Below are 19,399 nucleotides of genomic sequence, written 5' to 3'. Positions count from 1 at the left end.
GATGTAATACCTGCGTTATCCCTGGTTCTCTTACGAGAGTACTCTCGTGTAGAATGTAAAACGCATTTGCTGCAGCAGGCAGACATAGGCGAGACAGCTCGCGCGCCTATTGGCTGCTCTGCGGCAACTGCCTCTAACTGTTCTCTAGAGAGAACCTAGGTTACGTTAGTAACCGAGTGTCGTTTCCGCTTGTGGTGCCATGGTAACCATGGCGACAGACGTGGACAACTGCATTACGTCTAGCGGCACGCTCACGCTGTTGTTGTTTCAATCAAACATTATGGACCATGGCAAGCAGACTTTGGGACAAAAGGAGAAATAAAACGAGGATCAATATCGGCGTGGCGTTTTCGTGATGCCGAGAGCTCCACGTCCACGACTAACTTCGACTTGACAGAGACGCCGCTCTTGCATGTACTTTATTAGACAGGTGAGCAAATGTACATAAAACAAATCAATGTTATATAGCTCAACATGATGAAAAGTTAAAATATGATCAGTATGTTATTCTAATGTTGATCTAGCATACTGCTAGTCTCATACAGCCAACAAACGAACACATAGAATATTTACATTTTATCAGTTGTTATTGAAACTCATCATTGCCTGGAACACACAAAAGATGGCATTTACTGCAGAGGCGTGTGTGGGATAGGGCAGGCGGACAGGATTTTTGGGAAGGGGGGGCTCGGCTGTCCTTACCTACTCTAAGGGGAGGCTCACATTCACCCAATTTGAAAACCCCTGGTGTAGACCAAGTGAAACAGCTCTGCGTTACCTCACACGTTTAATTCGTCAAATAAACTGCCCTGTGTGAGTAGTTATTCAGCACTTGCGCGTAGTTCGGTAGAATGAAATGTCCTTATGCTTCATACGCCCTGCTTCATACCGCAGTCATGTTAAAAAAAACATGAAGGTTTCACTCATCCATAAAATTATTAGATCCATCGGCATGATGACAAGTTCCATAATTCCGCTTATGCGTCATCAACCTTCGCCTTTGTTATTGTAAGAGGTTAGCGACCCCTAGCGGCGACATTTTTTACATATTGTAGCTTTAACTCTTTCCCTGCCAGTGTTTTGTTTTTTAAAGTTTGTTAGCCTTGTCACCTTTTTTGATAATTTAAAAAAAATGTAATGCAATATTTAGTTGTATGAATATCTGAACATGCAATATATCAAAAGAAAGAACAGAGTCTCTGCTTTTAAACAACAGCAACAGCAAAAAACTTTTACTCTAGCTTCATGCATTCTTTTTTATCAACACTTGACTGTGGGTAAGTTTCATTAAAATCCAATATTTTAAACAAAAAGTTGAGGGAAAAATAAGCTTTCTGGAAAGCCGGAAAATTCCGTCAATGGAGGGGGCAGAGTTAAGTTAAAAGTTGCTCAATGTAAGATCTTGTGCTGTTCGAAAATATTATTTCTGTGCTTTTTATGAGCAGAATCTCAAGCATTTTACTGAAACAGTGCACAGTAATCATGAGATACTCTGTCTAGTCAAGTCAAGTCACATTTATTTATATAGCCTAGCGCTTTTTACAATACAGATTGTTTCAAAGCAGCTTTACAGAGATAACAGGAAAATAATGCAACAAAGTTTGTTTCCAGAAGAAAATAGCGTTCCAGTCCCGTAAGTTCAGTGATGTTTCGTTTAAGTTATCAATTTAGTTAATTTATATATATATAGCCGCTCTGGAGAAAACCGTGATGTCATCGTCCAGCTCAGTTCTCATTTAATGGTGTCAATGCAGGGAGATCAATAATTATTGTTGAATATTAAATTAAATGTTACATTTTCTATAGGCTGCTATGAAAGCGGTGGTTGCCACAAGCCGCATGCACGAGGGCTCACGGCGGCGGACGGACAGCTGCGAGATGCCCAACACAGAAAATACCTCATGCCAGAGCAGCATACAGAAGGAAAACACTTTGGATTCTCAAAGGGAGCCCATTCCCATTAAAGAGGGATTTAAGCAGGTTGAGGATGGAGCTCAGAGTCCCTCAAGTACCCCATTCCACCCTACCCATAAATCTAAATCTTCTGCCCTATCTGGGCCCATGCCCACTCGCCCACCCCTGATAGCAGACGGACACAGGCAGACCTCTGTTATACCGAAGGCTCCGGTGGTGCGGCCCAGGATGCCCAAGAAGAGCTGCTCAGTGGATCCTGGAGGCAAATATGAGCCTTTGCCAGTAAGCACCACCCCACCCAGTCCCAAGAACCTCAGTAATGGTTTCTCCATGGGTGTTGAGACAGGTGGCAGTACGGCAGAATGTCAGTAGACTGGATGATCTAAATAGTATGATTCTTACAGAAGACGGAGGCCTAGTGCAAGGAAGAGAGCAGGAGAGATGATGCTATAAAAATACACTGAGAATTCCTTCTTCCCCTCTTCCATTTTTTGCCATAAGATATTTTGATACAGGACTGACACTTGATGAGCTATCTGTTTCTTAAAGCTCTTTATATTGAGGCATGTGGCTTTCATGACAATTTTAAGTTAGCGGCACAGCGGACATTGTTGTTCTCTTTGCAACAAGCATTGTGAATAAGATTGTCTCTCATCTGGGCTGAAATTCATTTTTCTCTTCTTTTGCTTTCATATGCAAATGTTCATGCAATCTTATTCTATCTCTAAAGGTAGTAAGGATCATGTATCTGTGATGTTATGATATTTGTTTAGGAATGACTGATAAATGACTGACCCCAGTATATGTCTTTTGCCCCATTTTAATTCACAGATTTTGTATTAGCAAACTGCAAAAATGCTTGAAATGATTTCTAAAAGCTCAGACTAAATGAAGGATATGACATCATGCCACAATCAAGGATAATGTTTCCCCCAGCTCTTCTTTGGCAGTTTATCTTCCATCAAATCTAATTGATGTCATTCAGGGTTACCAAACTGATGTCAAATTCCCTACTTTTCTGTAGTCATGACGAAATACAACATACCGCTTCAACATCTGGGAATGTTTTAGGGAAAAACACACCTAAACTGCCACTGTACTACAAATCTTCTCTATGAGGTGGAATTAACACAACAATGCTTCAGCCAGAATGTCTACCTCTTCTACTGTACAGGCATACTTCCAGCTTCTCAAATAGTACATTCTGTATTATTCTACTCTTAGCATGGAAGAAGATAAATTTAGCATGGAAGCTAAATTTATCTGCCTCCCAGCCAGCAATGACATGTGGGGCCCAGATGAGGGCTTCATGGGCGGCAAATGTGGGCCCCATTATGGGCTTGCACCCGGGATCCACATTGGGGCAAGCCGTGGAAGCCCAGACATACTAAAAGTGGGACCTGTAAGGGTACTGCATGGGTCTTAATTGGGCAAATCATGTCAGACCCATTTGGGCCCCACCTGCCCAAATGGGTCTAAAGTGGGCTTGCACCCGGGATCTACCCAGATGGGCTTTAAATGGGCTCTGTAAGTCTTATGTGGGTCCTAACTGGGCAATTCATGCCAGACCCATTGGGGCCCCACCTGCCCAAAGGGGTTTAAAGTGGGTTTGCACCCAGGATCCAGCTGTGGATGCCCAGATGGGCTTTATAGGGGGTACTATAAGGGTGTAATGTGGGATCTTAACCGGGCAATTCATGACAGACCCATTTGGGCCCCACCTGCTTAAAGGGCGTTTAAAATGGGCTTGCACCCGGGATCCACATGGGGGCCAGCCGTGGATGCCCAGATGGGTTTTAAGTGGGACTTGTAAGGGTCTTATGTGGGTCTTAACTGGGTAATTCATGTCAGACCCATTTGGGCCCCACCTGCCTAAAGGGGTTTAAAGTGGGCTTGCACCAGGATTCAACTGTGAATGCCCCTATGGGCTTAAAGTGGGCTCTGCAAGGATCTTATGTGGGTCCTAACTGGGCAATTCATGCAAGGCCTATCTAAGCCCAACCATGCCAAATGGTTTAAGGAAACAATCTAAGAAAAACTCAAAACAAAGAATGAATATAAGTCCAAGATAAATACAAGACACTTGACGCTTTGAACTGCAAGAAATATATTGTTAAATTGAACAACAAAAGTGATCTTTAAAAAACAATTTAAATGTCACAACAAACCGGTAAACAAATCAAAAATATATTTTTAAAAAAATCTCTGAAAAAAAAACATCTCTCCAAAAAATACATGAATACAAAATTGTTACATCGAACAACAAACAATCTTTAAAAAAACCATTTAAATGTCACAACAAACTCATTCGCTTTGAGAGGAAACGAGCTTTCCAATAAGGTATAAAATGACATACTTTAGTCATTTTAAACCATTTCAAAAACCGATACCGATATTTACCGATATCGGCCGATAATATCGAGCATCCCTAGTTATTTGTCTAAATATGTGTTTCTGCCCCAAGGGACAGGCGTCTGGGACTGGGCTATTATTTGAAGTGTTACGGTAGGCCTGCAACTTTTCTGAGAGTCCACTAATCAGCATAATTCAACACAGCGTAAACTTTGACCTATTTTGATGTTTTTTACATTTTTGGGAAGTTACATTTTTCATTTTCTGCACGACTAACAAAAATGACTGATGGATTGTTTTGGCAAAAGATCTACATGTATGCAATGTTTGTTCTTTGGTGACTAGTGTGACTTGAAATGTATTGAGTTACAATTACTCAATCTCAACATGCTTGATTAGCCTACATGTAGAGTTACTGCAAGTTACTAAAAATTGTACAGTAAGTAATTACATAACTCAATAGGCCTACATAGTTACTTTGCACCTCTGCCATGCAGGACCTGTTAAACAGAGCTTGACTAGATACCGGCTAAAGACAGAAAATAAACATGCTTCACACAGGTTGCAGTGAGAATACACAATCAATTGTTTATTGGTACAGGTGCAGCTTAAATAGAACATCACATGGCATGGTCACATGACAACCCATATGAAAAAAACCTGCATGGTTCATATACTGCAACCATATTTCTTCCTTACTTAAATCGGACAGAATTACCTTATGTGTTTCATATAAGGCCAATATGTCCTATACAAAATCAGACCGATTATGGCCCATTTCATACTAAATAGCACACATAAAACTTGTAGTTTTTTTTTTTTGCATTATATATGAATACTGTTAAAAGACTTATATGAGTTTTACATGACAAAAGTATGCAAAAGTGTATGGTATTAGTAGAAACATATAAAACTCATATAACATTCATATATACATGATTTAAAGTTCTTATATTGAATCATATGCTATTCAAATTAAAGTCATATAGAATTTATACACATTTTGTGTCATTTATTTATGTGTTTCATACAGATTTCATGTTTTGATGACCAACATCTGATTCACTTATATGCAGTTGGCAATTTTTTAAAGGGATACTCCATTTTAAAAGGAAAATTCTGTCATCATATATTCACCCTCATGTTGTTTCAATCCTGTATGAATTTCTTTCTTCTGCTGAACAGAAAGGAAGATATTTAGGCCCCGTTTACACGATGGGAAAACGCAGATATTTCCCTGCGTTTTGGCCTGTCATTTACACGAAAACGCCGTTTTTATCCCAGAAAACGATTATTTCTAAAAACTCCGGCCAAAGTGGAGATTTCTGAAAACGCCGGTTATGTGTTGCCGTGTCAACTGGGAGAAACGGGGTTTTAGGTTCTCAAACGTCACATTATGCGCCAGAAAATGCTTACGTCATGTGAGCGCCCTATGTTTAGAGTTTGTTCCATACTGTCTATGAGTTTGTTTGGCTACTATTTGATCATGGATGCTGTTAAAGTGGTACTCATTTTTACTTTTGTGAAAACGCTTTTGGCCTGTTTGCATTTGCTTCGCTGTCTGTCCACACGAACGAACCTCGCGCCATGTCTATTGTTTTGAAAGGAACAGGAAGTCGCTCGTGCTATTCGTCGTTGTCGATTTTGAGGATTCTGATTGGCTTGCATGGCTTTATCCTTCTCCTTACACTGCCGCCCCTTTGTATTTATGCGGGTTGATGTAAACGACAACTTTTTTTGAAAACGATATTGTGTGCACGATGTTATTTTTGAAAACGGAGGGGGAGAAATATTCGTTTCTCTAAATACCCGGCTATGTGTAAATGTGGCCTTAGAAGAATGTCAGTAACCAGACAGTTTCTGGTCTCACTGACTTCCATAGTATATATTTTTTCTAATATGGAAGTCAATGAGACCAGAAACTGTCTGGTTACTGACATTCTTCTAAATATCTTCCTTTCTGTTCAGCAGAAGAAAGAAATTCATACAGGACTGAAACATGAGGGTGAGTATATGATGACAAAATGTTCATTTTAAAGTGGAGTATCCCTTTAAATTGTACAGTGCAGAAGCCGGTTCGAGGATTACTGTCAGAATATCACTGATCTTTATGAAGACTGTTAATTTTCCTACAGGATTTGAAAGAGAAGTTATAAAGCAATGACATTGTAAGACCGTATTTACATTAATTGTGAACTGGGCCTGTTGTTTGTGAACAAATCATAACATATTGCAAATGAACAAAGTTGAGTCAAATATGTTTCTAGAACAGTGATTAAAATGTTGAAAATTGGCTGGAATATGTGACGAACTCTGGTGGTGATGCACTCTTAAAACTTTTAAGATGATTTACTCAATTTTTTTGGTGAAACATTTTTACACTTAGAATATTGATTAGATTTTTTTAGCAGTGAAATCAATTACATACACTGTATTAACTGAGTAAATGTAAGTAAAACAAATTAAATAGATCTGAGTAACTGCGTTTGGTACATTAACAAATAAAATTGAGTAGAAATAATTGGGGGGGAAACATTTAAAAACAAATATTTATGAGTAATATTAACTGTGTTTATATGCCAGTAATGTTAACTTTTTTATTTCCTCTAAACCTTTGTAAAAATATTCCATACAACCACCGGTATAACTACATGACATTGGCCTTTATTGTCGATGAGTAAGTTAGCCTACAGCAATACAGCATATGTTATACTATTTTTAACACACAATATTGCCTACATTTAAACTAATGAAAGAAACATTTTCGAAGTAAAAATTAAACATTTAGGCCTAAACATTCAAGTAATTAAAGTGTAATCAACCGGTCTGTTATCCAATATCCACCGGATCAGCGCTGATTCCCATCCCGGAGATGGACTCGCCACTGCGGGGGAACCTCTAACTTTACACCGCCGTCCTGCGTCACTCACGGCCGAGAGATGCTGCGACGCGACTGACTCAATCACCTGCCAATAAACAAACAGTGCACAGTTCTGAGGACATTTCATCATCCAAATGAGTTATATTCATTATCTTTAGGAATATAGTCGTGTGTTTTTTATGTAAGGCGTTACAATCATGCGAAAAGACAGGTGCTCGACACTCGTTTAACTCGTTTGCGTCTCTGTATGTTCTTTCGCATTACATAAAATGATTTAAAGTACATTAATGATTATACAGATAAAATAAAACATACACACACCTGAATTTCACAGAGGAAATGCACCAATTCTGCGCCGCTGGGAAGAGGAGAGGACTCGGAGAACTGTGCTGGACTGGAGAGAGTGAGAGAATTCAAACAGCGCGCGCTCACTCAACCGTTGAGCTGTCGTCACGTCAGGGGGTGGGGGAGGGGTGCATTGTTTTAATTGAGTAAACTTAATCAATTTCTTATGCGTGTTATATTAATAATATTGATTTTATCTAAGTAATATTTGTGGTTCTTGAAACAGATTAGTTTAATTATACATTCTCAAATATTGTGATGGAAATTTCACAAATATATTAGCTCAGTGTATTTTAAATAAATAATTGGTTAGTCAAATACTAAATTATTTTAGTGAAAAACTTCAAAGTTAGATATAACTGTAAATTTCAGACAAAATTAATTGTTGGAGTTTTAGTCAATTATTCCGGTATGTTCAACTCACACTATCAAGTAAATGATATTCAGAGATTTTATTAAGTTACTAAAGTTAATTATTAATGTGATATTTACTAAGCCACTGAATTATTTTTTAGAGTGATACGCATACGAATCACTTCGACATTTAGGAAAGTTTTATGTTTGTAGGTTAAGAATAGAACTGTTGTAGCACTGTGATAAAGTTTAGAGAAATTGTCACAAATGAAAATGAAATCTGGTGATGCAGGATTTAAAATGAAAACTATCGATATGTGAAATATGCAACTGTATCTTGTAGAACACACTCTAATAAATGTGTGCTTGTGTGTGTAGTTTAAATGTTGTGTTTCATCTAAGGCTGATTATACAGTATATACAGTAACCATGATTGACTACAGGCGTAGGGCTCGACTTAAGACAAGATAAGAACAAGCATGAGTGAAGTACAGCCTTATACTGATTGGTAAACTGCACTGTTTTATACACGTCCATGCTGGACATTCATATTAAATTAGCATTATTTTCCTATGTTTTTACATCATGAAAATCTATATGGCTTTAGTTGTATGTAGGACATATATGACATAATATGATTAAAAATACATTAATATTATGCAATTTATATATGTGGTTTTTGCAGCATATCTGTCCCTTACAATATTCTGTTGGAACATATAAGAATCACAGGTGTTTTTAGCAAACCTTTTCCATATGGGAAACACACCTGAGAGGAATCCACAATAATTGGGAGCATACTCATTAATCAATCAATCAATTAACAGGACCCATGTGTTCCCAGATCAAAACCATGCCCACTTGGCCCATAAATATACCATGCAGGACCCATATATGTGTTCCCAGATCAAAACCATGCCCACTTGGCCCATAAATATACCATGCAGGACCCATATATGTGTTCCCAGTTCAAACCCATGCCCACTTGGCTCATAAAAATTCTATGCAGAACCCATATATGCATTCCCAGTTCAAACCCATGCCCACTTGGACCATAAATATGCCATTCAAGACCCATATATGTGTTCCCAGATCAAACCCATGCCCACTTGGCCCATAAATATGCCATGCAGGACCCATATATATATATGTGTTCCCAGTTCAAACCCATGCCCACATGGCTCATAAAAATTCTATGCAGAACCCATATATGTGTTCCCAGATCAAACCCATGCCCACTTGGACCATAAATATGCCATTCAAGACCCATTTATGTGTTCCCAGATCAAACCCATGCCCACTTGGCCCATAAATATGCCATGCAGGACCCATATATGTGTTACCAGATCAAACCCATGCCCACTCGGCACATAAATATGTCATGCAAGACCCACATATGTGTTCCCAGATCAAACCCATGCCCACTTGGCCCATAAATATGCCATGCAGGACCCATATATGTGTTACCAGATCAAACCCATGCCCACTCGGCACATAAATATGTCATGCAAGACCCATATATGTGTTCCCAGATCAAAACCATGCCCACTTGGCCCATAAATATACCATGCAGGACCCATATATGTGTTCCCAGTTCAAACCCATGGCCACTTGGCCCAGAAAAATTCTATGCAGGACCCATATATGTGTTCCCAGTTCAAACCCATGGCCACTTGGCTCATAAAAATGCTATGCAGGACCCATATATGCATTCCCAGTTCAAACCCATGCCCACTTGGACCATAAATATGCCATTCAAGACCCATATATGTGTTCCCAGATCAAACCCATGCCCACTTGGCCCATAAATATGCTATGCAGGACCCATATATGTGTTCTCAGTTCAAACCCATGCCCAATTGGCCCATGCCTGTCCCTTATGGGGCCCATGTAATCAGCTCATATGGGCTTCCTATGTGGGACTCATACTACAAAACCTACATGGGACCCGCTGATTTCACCCAGCCAAAGCCCATGCCCACACAGTACCCATGGAACCCGTACTTAACCCATCTGGGCCCCACATGTCATTGCTGGCTAACAGCATCACAAAATATTTCAGTATATAATATAGCTGCTTGTCATTCTACTTTATTTTGATCTTTGCCAAAAAAAAGAAAGAATGCTTTGTACATGCTGCTGACATAAACAGTAGCCTGATTAGACATCACTGGAACAATATGGCTATGTATGAATAGTAATACTTTGCAGTTAAGATTAATCATTTAATAATGTGTTCAATTGCAAGACAGTGTAGATGCTCTTTATATTTGAGCAGGAGTTTCAATGTTTCCAAGATTAATAAATTGAAGTGAGTTTATGCTTTTTTGGTATAGCTCATTTATGCTGACATTGACAGTTATCAGTACACATTGACCAATTGTTGAAGCAGCAGTGGAATATTCTATCAGTTGTCTACTTTAATAAGGAGTCTAAGGAAGAGTATTTATTGTCCTCCATATTTTATAGTAATATTAGTAATAATATTATAATAATATATAATATCATATTAGTCCCTAATTGTAAGAGGGAAATGTAAAGACCCTAAAACGGATGTTTGGACTTCTGAGTGTAATAAAAAAAAAACAAAAAAAATTCATTTATGTCAGATTCTCATAGTCAAATTGATTACAACAAACGAACAACAGTTACAACACAAAAAACAATTACAACATAAAAAATAATAAAACATAGCCTAAGTAAATAAGTACTTAAATTAAGAAAAATAAATCATAACGTACTTAAATTACAGTCACGTCAGTACAGTATCTGAAATTGATTACACTGTTGCATGATTTTATTTGTTTATAGTTAAGAGGGTCGTTGTAAAGGGGGTGGGATACAGATTGATACAGACAGATGTGTTTAAAACTACATGTCATGCTAAGTTAATTTATAAAACCCGTGTTATAATACTTTGACAAACATAATAGATTGCTGCAAAAAAAACAAAAAAACAACAACAACATGGCAATGCTTTGATAGGTCGTGTGATGTTTTGATGAAGGTGTGTGTGTTTTGAGCTTAGAGTTAGAATAGATGGGGTGACTCCGCAGCATCTCTTCCTCCCGGTAGGAGGAGTGGCTTCACTTCCGAATGCGACACATCCGAGCGAACCCCCGTCTTCGGTTGAGATCCGCGCGTGCGAAGTAGGTAGAGCAGATCTCCGCTTTGTTACCTAAACATTTTGTGACTCGCTCTGCTACAACGACGGTCGAGGACACCAAGGTATTATTATTATTATTTTTTCAATCATGCCATTCCTGTTATAATCTGTGAACATTATTTTCTTTAAATATGCGGACAGCACGCGCTCACAAACGCACATGAGCGTTCGGTGATAGCTTTGATGATGGTAGCAGGCCTAAAAAGAGTGGCCTGAAGCGATAAAAGTACAATTATAACTTGCAAACGAATTTAGGTAATCAAGAAACAAATATATGTGTGGATAATGGTATTATTAGAATGTTGTTACTTATGTATTTATTTGTAACGATCCGTGCTGTCCATGCAGCTTAGCCTAGTTTGCAGCTTAGCCTAGCATACATGCAAATTAGCTCCTCTTCATTGTTATGTTTGTTGTGGAAAGAAGTCGACGAATAGACGTTTAATTCAGTACAAATGGTGGACTTGAGTGATTTTTGTCCGTAAGCAAATTGAAATGGTCTGAATATAGTGATGTGTGGGTTGTTATAAAGCAATGTGTTTGTCATGGCGCTGTATATGGCGTGTTCTTTACGGTTTCTTACTATTTATCTTTCAGACTAAAATTTTGAAGCTGTAAAGTGTCTACATGGCCGTCAGAAGAGGACACATAAGGTATTTAAAAGTGAGTATTTATTTATAATCTTTTTGTACTGTTTCTTCAAGGAAATGTGAGTTACCATATAACAATTCGACACCAATACTATCGATCTATGAAGATTATTTATGTTGCCCATTGAGCAATGTTTGTGTTGATTACTTATTTTGTTTATTTATTTGATCGATTATTGGGACGAATTTTACTGATGAATCAAGATGAATAATAACATTCAACCGGAAAACAGCAAAAAATTTATTTGAAGGGCCGACATCATGTCTGAAACTGTGATTGTTAAAGGTCCCATGACATGCTACTTTTTGTAGGCTTTAATATAGTCCTTAGTGGTCCTTAGTACTGTATCTGAAATCTCTTTCCAAAAATTCAGCCTCGGTGCAGAATTATAGCCACTACAAGCCAGTCCCAGAATGACCTTCCTTCAGACGGGCCGTTTCGGTGTCTGTAGCTTTAAATACTAATGAGGAGGAGAAAGGCGGCGCACGGTGGAGGGTGGGTGTGGCCTTGACCATCTTGCGCAACGGTACCATGCATGTTTGTTTATGTTGGATATATTGCATGGGCACGAAGACACGCAGTCGTTCAAGCATTTCAGTTTGACCCAGAATCTGATCCAGATGGAGAAGCAACGGATGAAGAAGTTGCAACTCAGCGGCTCCAGCAGGACGTTTCCTAATGGTTAGTTTAAAATATTATGTCTGGATACGGTACTTTATTCGGATGGTTTACAGTTATCATCATGTAGCTAACGCGAACCTACTGTTGCCTTTTCATGAGAGATCTGTAACGTCTGTAATTTATCTTATTACAATTACATCAAGCTCTGCGATCTTGAAATGCGGATATCGCGCGCGCCATATAACCAACAGGAAAACGGTTATCCAAATAACAAAGAAATGTACAACACTCGCGTTACAGTATGTGTAACTTGATGCTGTCTACCTTTACATTAGCGCAAGTAACTGCATAGCTGCATAGCTAATGTGACAGCCACAGTCTACGTGTAAGAAGCTAGGTAACCATAAACCGTAAAGCAACGCACTTATATATAATTTGTTGACTGACTTGTCCGACGTTCAGCAAGCCCAGCTCTGTATTGACCATTCGGTGTTCATTTGTACATCCAATTATTGAGCAATTATTATGCTTCGCTCGCTCAAAAGCCATGATATCTCTCGTGGACAAACTAAAATCGCGCGCGCGCGTTCTACTTCCTAGCTCATTTTCTCATGGGCGAGAAATATTCTCTGGGCGGGCAAAGCAGAGAAAGGGGAGGTAGCATTTCTCCTTATGACGTCATAAGGAGGAGATTCAAGATCAGCCCGGTCGAGCTTCCATTTTCTCAAAGGCAGAGAAAATTAGCAAAAGCTCGATTTACACAGATAAAACATTTTTTGAAACTTGGGGACCATATACAGGCTAGGGGAACTCATGTTAATGTTAAAAAACCTCAGAAAGTGGAAATTTCATGTCATGGGACCTTTAAAGGCATCAGAGATGCTCCAATTAAACGTGTCATGCACGCAACGTGGACAACAGCTGTATGAACGTACTTCACCATGACCAAAAATGAAGAACTTTATTGGGACAGATTTAATTTATCACTTGCTAAAACAATCCCATGAACTGTATACAGCAAGTACTGAATTATTGAAACGTTATTTATTTAGGTTGATTGTTGTTGTTGTTTGTTTAGGGAAAATAATTTTGTTTCATCAATAAATGTCTGAGTCCTATTATTAGATTCAATTTCTTTGGTATTTTACATACTACAAGTATAAAGCCCAGGAATTGCAGTTAGCATCTAACCAAAACGTGCAAATAGCAGTATATTGCATAGTGTTATTAGGTCCATATTTATATCATGTTGCAACTGATTTGTTGCTGCAGGTTTGTGAGGTTCAGAACCAGGGTAATGACAGAGACTCACACAAGGGTGCCAGCTCAGTAAAGGTAAAATTGGCCATTATTTCTGTCCGTAGACGAATGCTGGATATTTTTGATAATTGTGCTTGCTCTTTTTGTTTAAGTTTAAGTGTGCCAATGTAAATTTGATGATTTGGAAACAATGCATGTTCTTCTGTGAAGCAGGAAGTATACGATATGCCGAACGGTTACGAGGACCACATGGGCGATGAGCCAAGTGATGCTAAAACCAACCTGATTGTCAACTACCTGCCCCAGAACATGAGTCAGGAGGAGCTCCGCAGTCTCTTCAGCAGCATTGGCGAGGTGGAGTCGGCCAAACTCATAAGAGACAAGATGGCAGGTATGTCTCACTGAGCTCAACACGAGTCTGTGGCTTTCTCTTCTGTGATATCTGTATGTGTAGACAAAGGCAGTTTTTTTTTTTTTTTTTTTTTTTTTGCATACGTTCTTGTTTAATTCCAGCTCTTAGTTGTTGTTTTTTTAGGAATATTTAATTTTCATAGCTAAGTTCTATAGGGAATGATTTTCTATAATTAAGAACTGTTGATATTAAAACAGATCTTTGAGCAGTTTATTGAAGCTTGGGTCATGGTTTGTGGCTGAATTTCACAGTCTACTGTGGTATCTTTTATGCTCCAAAACATTTTGCTCAAATTTGAATTTGTTTTTTTCCTCTATTTGAAAAGGATTTACTCATTAGTCATTGTGGTACTGGCCAGATTCAATTTCATTTAGCTTTTGGTTGGACTTGGTGTCACCCCAATGTGTTGAGTCAAGGACATTTGTTTTTTCTGTAAAGGTTTTTTTTTTGTGAGACTGCAAAAAGCTCAACTCATTTGACATTTTTAAAACTTCTCAGTTCTTTTAATGCTGTGGGCATCCTGTCTTGTGTGCAGAGTGTACATATATATATTTTTTGTTGTTTTTGTTTTCCGGTTGGTTTTTTGTTTTTGTTTATTGTTTGAGGACAATTATCAATTTCCAGTTGAAGTTGTGGAGAACCTGGAGTAGCCAAATGATGTCGGTGTGATGCCATCTTCATGCATCTTTGCCATTAGCTTTTATTTTTATTTCCTGCCCACAGCATCTCACTATCTGTGGATTTTATTATACTTAGAAACGTGATGTATAGTTGACGTGTTGAATGTATACATTCTGTATTTTATTTACTTGAAAATGTTTATAAATGCCTACTAATTTTTTTTTTTTTTTTTTTTTTTTTAAGGAGGTGTGAAGGAAGGTATTTGTTTATTCTTAGAAACTATTCTATAAAGAGTTTTTGATGTTTGACTTTTATTTCTGTATCCTAACCATTTCCTTGTCTGATGTCAAATTTGAATTGTTTTTGATGAACATGTAACCTTTTCTTTCACAATTGTCATTCACAAGATTAGCTTGTATTATGTTTCTTTTGTCCAGAAAGAATAGTCTGCAGGATGTGGACGAACGTTTGTTATTTTTATTTTGTTTTGTTTTTCCCTTTTGTTTTCTCTAGGCCACAGTTTAGGGTACGGATTTGTTAACTATGTTAACCCTAGTGATGCAGAAAGGGCAATCAATACACTCAATGGCCTGAGACTACAGTCTAAAACTATCAAGGTAACGTGCTAAGAGGTGTTTTTGTATCATGTTATAGATGCCATGTTAAACTAGACTAAAAGCAGTAACGGACAACGTTCGAGTCCTGCTTGCTTTCTGTAAGGGATTTTTTTTCATGTTTCAACTATTGTTCTTTTTCCCCCTAATTTTTAGCTTTGTTTCATTTTCTTTTTCTTGACATTTGAAGTCTCTAGACTTTGACCCTTATAATCTGTATGATTGGCTGTCTAAGCATGGTTTAAATTCGGTACAGAATTATACTGAAGTCAGTGACCTTTTTCATTTTAAAGTTCATTTACGATCAATCTGCTACTTTCAGTTTTATTGTGAGGTTGTGGTGTAGAAATGGGGAGGTAAAATTAAGTCAATTTCTTGAGTATGAGATTGTGCCGAACAGAAGCCCTGCGTTGAAGTCCCAGAGTTTTATTTTATTTTACTTTGAGCATTGTAGTTTTATTCAAACTGAAAGTTGTCTTTTTTGTGTGTTGGAAGCATGGACTACAAAAACTGTTTAATATCTATGAATTTCAGAATTTTATTGTAGTCTTTTCTTTTTTTTCTTTTTCTTTTTTCTTTTTCATTTGTAAAAGTCTAATGTGAGGTTCTGCTTTGGCTGTACAATGGAACTACATTGTTCCATTAGTAATGGGAGCAAATATGATGGCTTATTTTTTTATTTTTATAATGCATCCAAGAAGAAGGGGTCTTTGATGTGATTTCTGCATTAAATCAGGTCTCATATGCCCGGCCGAGCTCTGACAGCATCAAAGATGCCAACCTTTACATCAGTGGTTTACCCAAGACCATGACACAGAAGGATGTAGAGGACATGTTTACCCAGTATGGGCGTATCATAAACTCCCGTGTACTGGTCGATCAGGCCTCAGGTAATGATTTCTGTCCTTCATTCTGCAATTTATCTTGAATGTAGCCTGGGTCTCAACTATTTTGGGGTTTCTTACCTGCATCAGGTCTGTCACGTGGAGTTGCATTCATTCGTTTTGATAAGCGGTCTGAAGCGGAGGAAGCCATCAAAGATCTTAATGGTTCCAAACCAGCTGGGGCCTCTGAACCAATCACAGTGAAATTTGCTGCCAATCCAAACCAGACCAAGAATTCCCAGCTGCTTTCTCAGCTCTACAACACTCAGTCCCGTCGGTTCGGAGGACCTGTTCACCACCAGGCACAGCGCTTCAGGTGAGAAAGCGGAATATTTAAGGAAATATTTTAATATTGTCCTTCATTCTGAAGATTTTCCTTCAATATTGTCCTTCATTCTATGTTGTATTTTTTGCGTCGGATGTTCTTGATACTTAGCTGTTTGTGAGAAAAGCTTTTACCTGTTCTAGAGTTGCTCTCTTGATTAATCTCTTGCTTTCACAGGTTTTCACCCATGAGTGTTGACCATATGAGTGGCGTCTCCGGTATGAATGTGGCAGGCAGCTCTTCCTCTGGATGGTGTATCTTCATCTATAATTTGGGTCAAGATGCAGACGAAGGCATCCTGTGGCAAATGTTTGGTCCGTTCGGTGCTGTCACCAACGTCAAGGTCATCCGTGACTTTAACACCAACAAATGCAAAGGGTTTGGATTTGTTACCATGCCAAATTACGAGGAAGCAGCAATGGCCATTGCCAGCCTGAATGGATACCGCCTGGGAGACAAAGTTCTACAAGTGTCGTTCAAATCCAGCAAGTCTCACAAGTAAAGGGACTTCTTTTTTTGTCTTTTTTTTTTTTGTCACAAGAATCTGAAAGTTAATTGAGGTTTCAGTTATTGTTGACTCTACATAAACATACTCGTACATCTATGTTTGGGGTGAAATAAATTTGTGTTAGTGTTTTACTGTGGGGTTAAGCAAAAGCTAGAATTTTGAAAAAGTGATTTGTCCCTAATGCCTGGCATTTGTGAAACCCTGGACAATTTAAGTCACAGATATATCGGAGGATCCTTTTTTGTTTGTGCACACTTTTGGGATACCTTAAAGATTTCATGGCATTATTGCTCTTTCCTTCTAACACCTCTTCCCTTAATCACAATGGACTTGTTGGTCCCATTTTCTTTATATTATAATGTGAAGACTTTTAGCTTTTTGTCATTACAAACTACACATCCTCACCTCTTCTAGATCTTTGTAAATAGGCCACCTATTCAGTGCTCCTGCTCACCCATCTGTAAGGTAAAAGAAAATTGGAAGGACCAAAGAACTTGGAGTGTAAAGCATATGCCTTTAAATGTTTTAGTTTTCATGGTTTGAAGTTAAAAACCGAAACCGCAAGTATTGTCCTCTATGATGTCGTGTGCTCCTTTTTTTTCTTTCTTCTTTTTCTTTTCTTTTTTTCTCTTTATTGCAGTTTGCTTTTTTATCGCAGGTTATTTTGTTTCATATTAAAATTTGTATTGCATTTAACAGCGCATTTCTTTTTGTTTTATTTGGAAGGTGGTTAGGAGCAGTTTTAAAATGAGATTTTACTTGTTGTTTTTATTTTATTTATTTTTTTAACCAGCATTTGAATTCACTCCCCACTTTGTAAGGTCTTGGAAGTTTCTGGATAAATGGATTGAGTCTGGTAGGAGCAAAGTTGTTAGGCACATGGCTACAGGTTGTTGATACATATTTGGTTAGATCAATGTTCACTTACACATTTGCTTGCAGAATTCAAATTAATCCATTTTATTGTAGTGTTTTACTCTGTACTTAGTCAATCTCTAAATGCAGCTTTGTACATTTTAATGTGAAATTTGGATGTGCTTTGAGACCTTTTCAAAAGTCATGTAAAGGCCACACAAAGGTGAAGAATTGTATTTAATTGTTCTCAAGATATCAGTACTAGTACACATCCGATTGCAGACCAGCACTATATTTGTGTGCATGTTCATTTATGACAATAGGTTTGACATCAGTAATTGTACACATCATGCTTTGGGTCATTATTGATAATGTGACCTAAAGTCCTGTAGCATGATGTTCCATGTATGTCATTCAAATAAATACCATTGTTTTGTCATAATTTACTGTTAATTTCACTGATTAATTGATTAATTTAATTGTACTTCTATAGTTGAGAGTGAAAAGACCTCCAGTTAGCTTAATTTTTCTTTTTCTTCATGGTTATGTTGAAGAAGATACATTACATATTTTAGTTGTACATAGACTAAAAAAAAAAAAAAATATTGACATTAACTTGTGGAGTATATGAATTTCTTTTTATGAATCTAGTCCTATGCATTATGCTTGTGATACTTTTCAGTAGTTTGAGGACGGGATTATTTTTCCTCATACTCAGGATTTTTTATTTATTTATTATAAAGTGTTAATTTAGGCTTGTCTTTAGGTGAACCTGATGAACTTGCGAAAGCATTGGTGTTCTTTGCAATTTGGAGGCCCCCCAATGAGAAAAAAAGACAAAAACAAAACATTGCATGCAAAGACAAAAATTGGCCGCTGGCAAAACCAGCAATGCAGGATTGAGAGGTGGCGCCCCGCCAAATCTCGCGAGAATCATGACTTGCTTTACGGCACGACATCACATACATCAACAACATATAAAGCAGAAGACACTGCCATGATTCACGTCTGAAATGCGTGCTAGAGTCATATACTGTCTATGGCTAGAGTCGACGAAGATTCCGGTATACACGGGGGAGGGGATCAGGCCGTGAGTGCAGAGACGGCTCTGCGTGAGTTATTTACGACAGTAACGTTAAATACAGGTACTCCACAGCGACTCTAGGGGTCGCTGTTTTGACAAAAACGGAAACTGCATAGTATACATATAATGTGGTTTGGAATTGGTAAAATGTGCTTGGAAAAAAAGATCAGAATATCAACTTGCATAATAAGTAACTATGGTGATGAGCACTGCTAAAAGTCAAACCACATTCATGGTGCCAAACTACTATTCGTTTTGTATTTAATAAGTGATATATAATTGTTAAGGAAGGCTGGAACAGTGAAGTAAGGAAGTGAAACATGCCGTATAATCAGATGGGCATAATTAAGCAGATTTTCTTTTACAGGTAAAATGGGCCAAAAAAGAGATTTATCTCGCACTGAAAAGTCAAACATTATGAAATGCTCATGAGAAGGATGCAATACTAGAAACTTGTAAAATTGCAAAACTAAGGCATGGTCAATGGACAGCAAAACGCTCATTGGTTCAGCAGGGTCATACAAAAACAGACCAAAAAGAAAAGGCATATTA

General features: G+C 38.0%; 2 protein-coding genes and 1 long non-coding RNA gene across 11 annotated transcripts in view; all 3 read left to right on the top strand.

Annotated features, from left to right (window-relative positions):
* LOC309488497 (calcium/calmodulin-dependent protein kinase type IV) overlaps positions 1-3,273 on the top strand; it is a 115,522-nt gene extending 112,249 nt beyond the window's left edge. Inside the window, exon 11 of the mRNA XM_082156770.1 lies at positions 1,807-3,273. Coding sequence (XP_082012896.1) covers positions 1,807-2,286 — 480 coding nt within the window. The 3' untranslated portion in view covers positions 2,287-3,273. The remainder of the gene's footprint in view (positions 1-1,806) is intronic.
* Positions 1-19,399, top strand: part of LOC309488535 — a 200,374-nt gene that overhangs the window by 154,523 nt on the left and 26,452 nt on the right. The gene's annotated exons all lie outside the window — the stretch shown is intronic.
* elavl1b (ELAV like RNA binding protein 1b) lies at positions 10,933-18,205 on the top strand. Of its 6 annotated transcripts, XM_082156161.1 has the most exons (9): positions 10,933-11,074; positions 11,610-11,675; positions 13,557-13,619; positions 13,755-13,935; positions 14,821-14,835; positions 15,091-15,194; positions 15,928-16,081; positions 16,166-16,391; positions 16,578-18,205. In XM_082156161.1, exons 2-9 carry the CDS (start codon positions 11,640-11,642, stop codon positions 16,900-16,902), a joined length of 1,104 nt encoding a protein of 367 aa, XP_082012287.1. In that variant the 5' UTR covers positions 10,933-11,074; positions 11,610-11,639; the 3' UTR covers positions 16,903-18,205. The 6 variants fall into 6 exon arrangements, with proteins under 6 accessions (XP_082012287.1, XP_082012289.1, XP_082012288.1 ...); XM_082156163.1 differs by lacking the exon at positions 14,821-14,835 and having other exon boundaries at positions 13,758-13,935; XM_082156162.1 differs by lacking the exon at positions 14,821-14,835.

This window comes from Leuciscus leuciscus (genome assembly GCF_965113295.1).
Source record: "Leuciscus leuciscus genome assembly, chromosome: 23".
In the NCBI taxonomy this organism is placed as follows: Eukaryota; Metazoa; Chordata; class Actinopteri; order Cypriniformes; family Leuciscidae; genus Leuciscus; species Leuciscus leuciscus.
Note: the sequence above shows the minus strand (reverse complement) of the source record. Positions and strands in the feature narration are given on the sequence as shown.

Bases quoted from the DNA above. Each gene is read 5' to 3' on its own strand.
- elavl1b (XM_082156161.1), top strand. From the start codon at position 11,640: ATGGCCGTCAGAAGAGGACACATAAGGTATTTAAAA. The intron at 11,676-13,556 runs GTGAGTATTTAT...TTGTTGCTGCAG, and splicing joins GACACATAAGGTATTTAAAA to GTTTGTGAGGTTCAGAACCA. The intron at 16,392-16,577 runs GTGAGAAAGCGG...TTGCTTTCACAG, and splicing joins CACCAGGCACAGCGCTTCAG to GTTTTCACCCATGAGTGTTG.